We start from the raw sequence: 11,395 nt of genomic DNA on the forward strand, positions 1-11,395 counted from the left end.
CCTAGAATCTGAAAAGTTACCACATTCATCTTCTTAAATAAAGTTAATCTTTCAGTTGTATAGAGCTGGTGCCAGTTCCTTAGGCATCCTGTGTTCATAGCCCTCTAATGTCTTCCTGCTTCTCCAATGACTCTTTTCTGTCCTCATATTTGCACAAAAAGGTAAGCTTGCTTGATCACAGCAAACACATACTACTTACTTACATATGCTTGGCCCATTGTCAGCATTTCATGTATGTTAGCTCATTTCATCCTCATGACGACTTTATGAGCTAGGTGCTGTGATGATCCTCATTTTACAGGTGAGGAAAACCAAAGCTTAGACAAGTTAAATAGCTTGCCCAAGTCACTCAGCTGCTAACTGGAAGATTGGCATTTGAACCTAAGCAGCCTACTCCATAGTTCTTGCTCTTATCCATCACATTCTTCTGTCTCCCCTTTTAATTTTAATCTGCCTTCTTCACACATTCTATTTCTAAATGTTTGAACTCTTCATTTCCTCTTTCCCCATTCCTTGGTCTAACTCTATGATCTCATTCAGTCTCCACTACTCTCCCAGAAGTCATCAGTGCTTTTTTTTTTTTTTTTAAGGGGAACAGTACTTTATTGGGGAATAGTGTGTACTTCCAGGCCTTTTTTTTTTTTTTTCCCAAGTCAAGTTGTCCTTTCAATCACGTTCAGCTTCAAGCTGTTGTCCTTTCAGTCTTAGTTGTGGAGGGCGCAGCTCAGCTACAGGTCCAGTTGCCGTTGCTAGTTGCAGGGGGCGCAGCCCACCATCCCTTGCAGGAGTCGAACTGGCAAACTTATGGTTGAGAGGACGCGCTCTAACCAACTGAGCCATCCGGGAGGCAGCTCAGCTCAAGATGCCCGTGTTCAATGTTAGTTGCAGGGGGCGCTGCCCACCATCCCTTGCAAGAGTTGAGGAATCGAACTGGCAACCTTGTGGTTGAGAGCCCACTGACCCATATGGGAATCGAACTGGCAGCCTTCGGAGTTAGGAGCATGGAGCTCCAACCGCCTGAGCCACCGGGCCGGCCCCATCAGTGCTATTTTTAACAAATCCACTCTTAATCTCAAGGCAGCATTTTGCTCTGTTGTTCACTTCTGTCTTGAAACCCTGGTCGCTTGATCTTTGAAGCTGCATTATTCTGTCCTTTTGAGCATCTTTCCATGTATCCTCTCGCTCTCCACTGTCAACTCGTCTTTCACCATGTATTTGTGAATTGTCGCAAGGGGTAGTTCTCAACTGCACTGTACCCTTTGTTGTAATAGAGGATAAAAGAACGAATAAAGACCTTGCCCTTATTATATACTGACTCATAAGAAAGAAAAACATGTGAAGACAGCAACACATTTTAAGTGTTAGAATCAAAACATCTAGTGAGTAGATTGATGACATAAAGAAGGACAGATCTGTTTACAGCCTTCACAGAGGAGAGGAGGTAATCGTGAGCTGAGATGGCCCAGACTTTATAAGTTCTCTGAGCCCTGGAATTCCCTGAAGACTTGTTTCAGGCCTATTGGATCTTTCATTAGTAGAGTTATACTCTGTATATGTGCGTGAGTGACATTTTCTAATTTTTCATTTTATATATATGGGGTTGTTTCCATGTATAAGTATAATTTCTGAATCCAGGTCCTAAATTTTATTTTATACCTAGATTTCTCCCCTGTAGCAGTGAGTCTTCTTGAAACATAATCAGGGATCCTACTAAATATTTTTGATGTTACTAGTACCAAAATACTCATATCACCATGTATAAATACAATAGGCTACTTTTTAAAAACTGTGACCTAGAGAAGAAATGAGAATGTTTATTACAAACTCTATCCCAAAACATTTATCTTAATACTTAATTGGTGGTTATTTCAGATCCGTTTCTTCTATATGCTTTAAGATAATTTCTGTTTTTCTTTTATGTATCATTAAAATTCCACCCCATCCCATCTGTTATTTTTTTTATTTTTTATTTTTTTATTTCCATGACTTCAGAATGTTTGGAAGTCCCTGCTCTAAATCGTATAAACTCAGAATCATAAAGTTACCTTTGATATCTTACTTCCCTACAACACAGACTTTTTAAAATCTTTTAATTTTTCCTTCACTATCACTAGAACACATTCCTCTGTGTCATAAAGTGCATTCTGCACATTTCTGTTCTCACATGTTGCTCTTTCTAAGCCTTAACTTGTTTCAAAAGTCTTTGGCTCTCTACTCTGATTCTTCTTGCCTACATTAGATAGACTAACCTTAAAATACCAGTTTCAGCATGTCACTGCTAAACTCAAAAACCTAAAGTACAGAGCGACGACCCAGAGAAGTGGTTAAGAGTATGGATTCTTGAGTTAACTAACTGCCTGGAGACACATCCCAGTTCACCACTGATGAGCTGTGTGATTGATTTCTGGCAAGTTACAAAAGCTCTCTCAGTCACTACTTTCACTTCCTCATCCTGTAAAATGGAAGCTCATGAAGATGAAATGACTGAACACGGATAAAATCCTTAAACGAGAACCTGACACATAATAAGCACTGAATCAATTTCAGCTGCTTGTCGTAGTAGAGTTATTACTATTACTGACACAATCTGGTGGTTCTCAGTGGTCTGCCGTATCAGATCAGGCCCAGAATTTTTGTTCTGGTGTTCTTGGTCTTGATGACAATGAGGTAGCCAGAGAAGACAGCAAGAGATGGGGCCATGATTACCTATCTCATAGACTTCTTATGACGATTATATGAGATATAAACTATGCAAAAGAGTCATGTAATCTAGAAAGCACAAAGCAAATGCTAGCATTTAATAGTAAAAGATACAAAAGTCAGAAATTGAGCTCTTAAATCCAATAAACCACAGTTGGAACTACAATTTCAGAAGGTGGTTAACAACTGAATGAAGAGTTTAGGATGTCATGGGATCAGAGAATTGGGATTGAGGACATTTCAGTCTCTGACCCAAAGAAAAAAGAGGTTACAGAGCTGCTGAATGAAATGAGGTGTAATAATCAGCAGTTGTTAAATGCTTTCTCGGTGCCAGGAACTGTGCTCAGTACTGTACACATATTCTCTCCTGGAATTCTAACAGAACACTCTGAGGTTGGTAGCATTATTCTATCCATTTGGTAGCTAAGAAAACTGAAGCACCAGAAGTTTGTGTGCCCAAGGTCACACAGTCACAGATTTGACCTCAATCTGGTTCTGTACTACTTAAGATAGTGCATATTATGGTTCTGAGCAGTCCTAAAAGAAAAATTCCCCTGTAACATTTTTAGATCCAGCAGTTCCCAAACTTAACTTTTTTACTCTCTGCTCTTTTGACAACAAAAAATCTATTGTCACAGTTGAGCACAGTTTTTAGAAATAATAAATAAAAAAAACATTTTTTTCCTAGAGCTTAGTTTTCAATCTGACTTCAACCTATAATAATAGTTGATGTTTTTTGAGTGCTTACTCTGTGCTGTTAAGTTCTAAGTGCTTTACACGTATTAACTCATACCATCCTCCCAAAAGTCCTATGAAGTAGCTACTGTTATTAGCCCTTTTCTTATTAATGAGGACCCGAGGCACAGAGATGTCACTTGCTCCAGATCATTTGCTACTGAGGGCAGAGCTGGGACCCACCCAGGCTGGCTGGCTAACCAGGTTGCATACTTTAACCTGCCATCCTGTATCGCCCCTCCTACTTTAGGAACTGGGCCCAGATAGTCTTGGCCCTTCCATGGTCCATAAGTTATACTTGGAATCCTTAGGATTTTCAGTCATGTTCACAATCTCAATTAGTTTTACTAGGTCCTGGTAAGTCTTTGGTCTCCTCCATTTCCAGTCCTTTCCCACCCTCAACTACGCATGTATAGCACATCAGACCACTCAGCAGTCTTCACAATCTAGCCTTGTAGTATGGAACACATGTGCTCTGTAGTTAGACAGACCTGGGTTCAAGACCTAAGTTCAAATCCAGGCTGTGCCACAAGCTACCAGTGAGACCTCCACAAGTTCCTTTAATCACTCTGAGCCTCAGTGTCTTCTTCTGAAAAACAAGATTAATGATAAGTTCCTCCTACAGTGATTATGAGGATTAAATATGGCGGGGCACGTAGAGCTCAGTGTTGCTCTTGTTTTTGTTGTGTATTCATCATTGACTTCATGTTAATGTTAGTAGTGGTAGTATTTAAAACTGCTGTCTATTCTTAAAGAATAGTTTTAAATTCCCCCTTTTCTTTTAAGAATCTCATAATTCCAAAGACTACCCATATTCTAAATAATCCCTCCTTCTTTTACATCCCAGGGTATGTGGCCTTCAATTATGGCCAGTGTTTTTTCATAATTCTCCTCTCTAGATGGAAGTTTTCTTGAGATCAAGGATTATGTCTTTTGCATTTGTCTTCTGTTGAAATTAGCATACTATTTTGCATATATGTGTGTGTATACAGTTGATCTTTATTATTCATGGATTTCATATTTTCAAATTTGCCTACTCGATAAAATTTATTTGTAACCCCCAATTCAGTACTGTGTCACTTTCAGTCACTGACACGTGCAAAACAACAAAAAATGTGAGTGAGCGAAAGTGCACATTCCCACCTAAGGACGAACTAGGCGGTGCTCTGCCTTCTCCTTTCAGCTCCCTTACTGTAAACAAGTGTCCTATGCGTGGTCTGGTTAGTGCCACATTTTGGTGTTTTTTTTTGGTTGACTTCACTGTGTAAAATGGCCCCCAAGCATAGTGCTAAAGTGGAGAAAACACATGTGTTACCTAAGCTTTGTTCAGACATAAGTCGCAGTGCTGTTGGCCATGAGTCTGTGCTGCTAATACATCAATATATAGTTGATCCTTGAACATATAAGGGGGGTTGGAGGCACCAGCCACCCCACATACGCACAGTTGGAAAATCATATGACTTAGGACTCCCCAAAATGTTAGCTCCAATCATCCCTCTATATTCACAGAGGATTGGTTCCAGGACCCTCCGCAGGTACCAAAATCCTCAGATGCTCAAGTGCCTTATATAAAATGGAACAATGCATACAGTCGGCCCTCCGCATCCAGAGTACCAGCCTTGGATTGAAAATACTGTTATTAGATCTGTAGTTGGTGGAATCATGGATGTGAACCCTGGGCCAACTGTATACTTATTGAAAAAAGGCCACATGTAAATAGACTCATGCGGTTCACACTTGGGTCGTTCAAGGGTCAACTGTATAATATAAGGTGTCTTTAAACAGAAACACATAAAACATGGTTATGTATTGGTCAGTTGACAAAAATGTGACTCAGAAACCCAACCCTTCATTTCCTCTAGGATCAATGGTTCAATATTCACTAATTCAGCACCTTTATAGAACCTAACGACCGTAAATAATGAGATTGTGTGTGTGTGTGTGTGCGCGCGCGCGCGCGCGCGCGCACACTTATAGTAGATGCTCAGTAAAGTTCCCTTAGATGAATGACAGAATAACTGCCCAAGTCCTAAGACTTGATCTAGCATATTAGAAATATCGGAATACTTTTATGATGTTTTATGTGTTTGGGACAGTACTTTTATATAAAATCTCACATTTTAGCCACACAGGAACTTTTTGAGTCTGATACAATAATTCCCCATTTTACAGAAAAGAAAAAAGAAAATACCAGGTCACTCAACAGACTTAGTAGTAGAACCCAGTATTGTGACTCTAGTTTCACATTCTTCCCAGGCTACCACGCCTACTTCCCACACCTTCAGGAATGTTTTCACTTTAACTTAATCAGAATTAAAAGAACATTCTTTAAAAGTAAGAACTGTACAGAAAATACAGTTTTTCAAACCCTTTTGTGCAGTAAACAATTACTCATGCACTTAAATATTCAGAGCTGTCTCTATATCTTAGATCCCACAAATGCATATGCTAGTGCCATACTTCTTTGAGTCTAAAAAACAAATTTTTTCACATTTTAATGTTTTGTAAAATTGGAATTTATCTTATAATTATTTTGTGCATTTAATAAAGTATTTCTTGGATAGGGAGGGAGGAAAGATACTAATTTATTGAACATCTTAAATCAGCAGTATTTAAAATAAAGGGGATATTAAAGTAATAGTAACTACTAGTGAGGGGCTCCTATGTCAAGCATCGTACTAGGTGCGGTACCTGCATTACTCAGTCATCACGGCAGTGCTATAGCTGTTCTTCTCCTCACACATCCATTTTAGAAATGAGGAAACTGCCAATCAAAGCCTTGTAATTTGGCAAGTCATTCAGCTTTTAAGTGAAGGAGACAGCCTTGCTCCCCAGGCCTGTCTGTGCCCTTGAACTATGCCATGTTGCCTTCCCTTCTGGAAACACACTTATCTTGTGTAAGGATGTGTAACATATAAACATATCTCTTTTGCGAAATACACACTTAGCTATACTTTCTAGGCAACATAACTTAAAGGTAACTTCCCAGAATAAATCCTTAGGCTCATTTATTTCTGGTGACTATACAACATTTAAAATTGTACCCAATTTTTTTGACTTTTTTGCCAGTTTTCTGTAAGGTTTTTGTTTATATTTGATAGAGTTTTTTACATAGTCGTTTCTTCCTTTCTATTTGATCTTCCATTTATAATACAGACAAATGTTTGCATGTTACTATATAAATTGAATCTGCCTACTTCGCAGATTTGGCTAGTGAATTAGATAGTTAAATTTTCTTTATTTTTCTGTCTTACAGCTGATGGTTGCAGAAAAGAATGGAACAATCCGATTTTATGATCTTACAGCCAATCAGGCTATTTTATCTCTTGAATCGGAACAGATGCCATTAATGTCAGCACACTGGTGCTTCAAAAACACCTTGAAAGTCGGAGCTGTTGCAGGGAATGATTGGATAATTTGGGATATTACTCAGTCCAGGTACTACCTCAGTATGTTTATCTACTGCTTACCAAAAAAATAATCACTAATGATGAATGATCCGTTGAGCCATTCTTGAATACCTGTTCCTCATTGGAGAGCAAAAACAAGTCCCTCCTGTGGAAGGGCCAGCCACTATGGGTTTTACATAACAGAAACAGGCACGTGCTTTGCAGGTTTATTTTGATTGTAACCCAGAAAGAACAGTGTACAGGGAGGAAATCTTTGATCTGAGCAATGTTTACTTATGTTTAAAAAAAAAGAAGAAGAAGAAAAACACTAACTCTGTTGACTGATGGTATTCTGTAATGGTTCTAATTCACGTTATGTCTATATCATATTTCGTCTATTTTAATCCAGTGCTCATTTGGAATTTTGTCACAGTTGAAATATGTTGGACCTTGTGTCCTTTAAAAAGAAAATACCTTTGAAACCTTAATTTAAGTTCCTCTACTTGAGACCAGCACATAATTCATAAAATCGAAAATATTATCTTTTAGTTACCCTCGAGAAAAGAGACCTGTCCACATAGATCGAGCCTGCTTATTCAGGTAATATACTATTTAGTTGCAGTTATCATTTGATTTTCTGAGTTTGGTTCTTTTGTTCATGTTTATACCTCTCTGGAGTACTTTCCCAGTCCTCTCTTTTGCGGGGAGGTGGCGGGGGTGTTGTTTGTGGCTGTTTTTTTCTGATCGTTTTATAAATGGCTATTTTTCCTTTCCTAAATAAGTTTTTGCTTTTGTCTTTTGGTTTAGGCAAGGGAATGATTTGTTTTTCAATATTCTTTTTTGAAAAGTTTTTAAAACACAAAACATGTTGCCACTCCAATACCACCCCAATAATTTGGAGCGTATACCTCCTTATTTTTAGTGCTGATAAAAATATGAAATGTAGGTGGACCCAAATATATACATATAAACTTCATTTTTGTACTTTAAATGAGAACATGCTAGCTATTATATTTCTCCACCTTGTTCTTTCTTTGCTAAAATTAACATACATGTCTACCTTGTTCTTTATCATTCATTTTTGCATTATAGTCTATTGTATAATGTAGTCTTTAGGGTGCTTCCAGCTTCAAGTAACAGGACAACTTACTAAGAGAATAAAACCAGTAGGACATTTATTACAGGCTATGTTACATCAAATCTAAAATATCCCCAATAAAATTGTAGAACTTGAAGAAAACACTATTTTATGTACTCCTAAGAAAAAAATATGTGAGGTGTGATAAAAAAAATACTGTGACTATTTAAATTTAAAAAAATTATTACAGTAAAAGACACATTGCCATTAATTCCCTTCAAAATACTCCCCTTTGCTTCAAACATACTTATCCCATTGTTCTTGCCACTCTCTGAAGCAGTTCTGGAAGTCCTCTTTCGTGAGTCTTTAGTTGCACTGTCATGGCTGCCTCAAGGTCCTGAATCATGTTGACTTTGGGGAAGAGCCAGAAGTTGCACGGTGCCAGATCTGGTGAATAAGGTGGATAAGGACACACCGTAATGTTTTTATTTGACAGAAATTGCCATACCAGAAGTGATGTATGACACAGAGCATTGTCGTGATGGAGGATGATTTATAGCAAACTGTAAAACACACCTTCTCTCAACCATAGCTCACACCTGACTGACTGCACCAAACAAGTTGAAACTTGGCACACACTGTTACTAAGGTTCGATGTGCTGCCCGTATTGAAGATCCCTGCCTTTCCGTTGGATGGCAGTTGGCAGCAGCATTCACTGTATTTTGTGATCACAATGGAAAGTCTCTATCACACATCGCTTCTGGTACGGCAATTTCTGTCAATTAAAAACATTACGGTGTGTCCTCATTCACCTTATTCACCAGATCTGGCACCGTGCGACTTCTGGCTCTTCCCCAAAGTCAAAATGACCATGAAACGTAAACGTTTTGAAAGGATTCAGGACATCGAGGCAGCCACAATAGTGCAACTAAAGACACTCAAGAAAGAGCACTTCCAGAACTGCTTCAGAAAGTGGCAAGAACGATGGGATAAGTGTGTTCGAAGAGAGGAGGGTTAATGGCAGTGTATCTTTTACTGTAATAACTATTTTTATTAAAACATTCACCGTATTTGTTGATCACACCTTGTATTCAACTAAATATAAGAATGCCATGGATTATAAAAATGCATTCTGATTTCAGAGCTGTGAACAAATATACATTTTAAAATCAGTGAGCTGTGGTAGTTAGCAAGAAGTCTGGAGGAGGCAGTCTCAGGATTGGTTTCGTAGCTTATCAGCGCTATCAAGAGTTGAGACCTTTCCCTGCGGCATCCTCAATGGCAAGGTTTTGGACTTGTTGCTACAGCCACAGAACGACTACCAGAGTTCCAGGCATCATAGCCTCGTACCACATTGACCAAAGGAAGAGGAGAGGAAGCAGCACTCCCTGTTCACTGGGGATTGCTGCCATTGTCTTAAACCAGTTGTGTGTCATCCCTTGGAGTTGGACTCTCTGTGCTAGAATGCAGTTGGAGTTCAGTTAGCATGGACAAGGGCAGGATGACTGTTGGACAAACAACTAATAATATCAGCCACATTTTTTTTGGGGGGGGGCGGCAAGGAATCCTTTCTTTTTCTTGTATCTCCTCTGCTGCACTTATACTAGTGCTGGGCCTGTCACTGGAGCTCCATTAACACTTGTTAATTCATTGACTCATTGTATTCCAATGTCTAGGTTGTCTTGAAACTTAAATACAGAGGGTGCAAAAAAAATGTATACACATCTTAAGAAAGGAAAAAACAGTATTAAAATTGTAATACAATGAATGACGCTACTAGCTTTCATTTGATTAACGCCATCTTTTGAACAAACATCATACTACACATTGCTACTGTCATTCAATCCAACTTTGAAACGTAATGTACATAGATAATGTCTCTTAAAATGTGTACATTTTTTCGGCACCCTCAGTATTTAACTATCTAAATATTCTGGGTGTTTGCATTACCCTAAGGAGTTTAAACACATGAGTTTTATCACTAACGTATAACAAATGTCAGTAACAACATTAGGTGTGTTTTTTTAATGTGTTGTACTGTGAAATATTTTGTATCTATCTGATGCCTTGTTTGTGTCTCCTACCACACTGTCAGCCTTTGGTTGTAAGAAAGGAACTGCTAACCTTGTGTACCTTTGGAACTTAACAAAGTGGCACACAATAAGCATGTAATGAATATTCAAAGAATAAGAAAATATAATTAACTTCCCTGGAATTCCCAGTCTAATTGTAAAGCCAGATTATCAAATTTAGGGTTTAAAATTGTTTTTGTGCAAAAAGGAATAACCTGGTTCAGAGAAGCTTGTAGTTATCAGTAAGATACTGTTCTGATTTTTACCTTTTGCTTTTCTCAGGTGGTCCACAGTTAATGAATACTTGTTTGCTACTACTGGTTATCCTGGCAAAATGGCAAGCCAATTTCAAATTCATCATTTAGGACACCCTCAGGTAATTTGGAAATATTTTGTGGCATATATATTTTTAAATTTACGTTTTCTACTTTTCTACTCATAGCCCCCAAATTTGTAATGTATAACTAAAGCTATTTATAAATGTCTGTTATTTGCATGAGTTAGAAAGAGAAGGCATTTTTTTTTGATGTTTAAATCACCCGTTGTAATAGACTTTTGTCAATATTCATGTAAAAGGCATTTTATTTCTTGTATTATATTTCCTCCTTCATTTAAATATAATGATTTTGCTTGCTTGGTTGGTTTAGACTGCAAAAATACTTGAATCTGGACTACACCATTTATTCATAGATTATTTGTATCCTTCATTCTAGCCAGCTACAAACAAATAATGCATATTTCACCTATGAGGAAGCACATTTTTAATTCTGTTTCTGCTATAAATAGACATTGTATCAACGCATTTCTTATTTTTGAAGGGTAGTTTTTGTTTATCAACTTTGATGATTTATTGAGCTTCTTTAATTCTTCACATATTTTATAGCCCATCCTCACAGGTTCTGTAGCCGTTGGATCTGGCCTTTCCTGGCATAGAACTCTCCCACTATGTGCAATTGGAGGAGACCACAAGCTGTTATTTTGGGTGACTGAAATGTAAAATAAATTTTCTGGATACCTTAGATCCATAAACTTTGTATTTTTAGTACATATTTTGGAGAATTCCTTATTTTTATACCAAATATACTGTAAGCTCTAGAAATATCTCAGTTGTTGTTTTTGTTTAATAAAATGTTGATGGTTTGAAAAATTATTTTCCTACTCTGGTGTGTGCGTGTGTGTGTGTGTGTGTGGTGTGTGTGTGTATGTGTTTAAATCATCTCTTAAGGCTGTAATTGACACAGCAGCTCCAGAAAAAGAGATGACTAGGGAAACATAATGCTTTTGATTTTTGTTACAGGATTTTTCCAAAGTATATACTATCTTCTATTCTTTATGTATATGCTATTTTCCTAATTCTCAGGGACACAAACATTTACAAAAGAGAAAACATGTCTCTCCTTTCAGCGTTACTCTAGAAGTG

At 37.8% G+C, this 11,395-nt stretch overlaps 1 protein-coding gene across 3 annotated transcripts in view; it reads left to right on the forward strand.

The window, feature by feature from the left end:
* Positions 1-11,125, forward strand: part of NUP37 (nucleoporin 37) — a 42,342-nt gene extending 31,217 nt beyond the window's left edge. For all 3 annotated transcript variants that reach the window (XM_033118615.1, XM_033118613.1, XM_033118614.1), the window contains exons 7-10: positions 6,692-6,873; positions 7,374-7,424; positions 10,258-10,351; positions 10,859-11,125. In XM_033118615.1, coding sequence (XP_032974506.1) covers positions 6,692-6,873; positions 7,374-7,424; positions 10,258-10,351; positions 10,859-10,972 — 441 coding nt within the window. In that variant the 3' untranslated portion in view covers positions 10,973-11,125. The remainder of the gene's footprint in view (positions 1-6,691; positions 6,874-7,373; positions 7,425-10,257; positions 10,352-10,858) is intronic.
* Positions 11,126-11,395: the final 270 nt, after the last annotated feature.

This window comes from Rhinolophus ferrumequinum, chromosome 10, assembly GCF_004115265.2.
Source record: "Rhinolophus ferrumequinum isolate MPI-CBG mRhiFer1 chromosome 10, mRhiFer1_v1.p, whole genome shotgun sequence".
NCBI lineage: Eukaryota > Metazoa > Chordata > Mammalia > Chiroptera > Rhinolophidae > Rhinolophus > Rhinolophus ferrumequinum.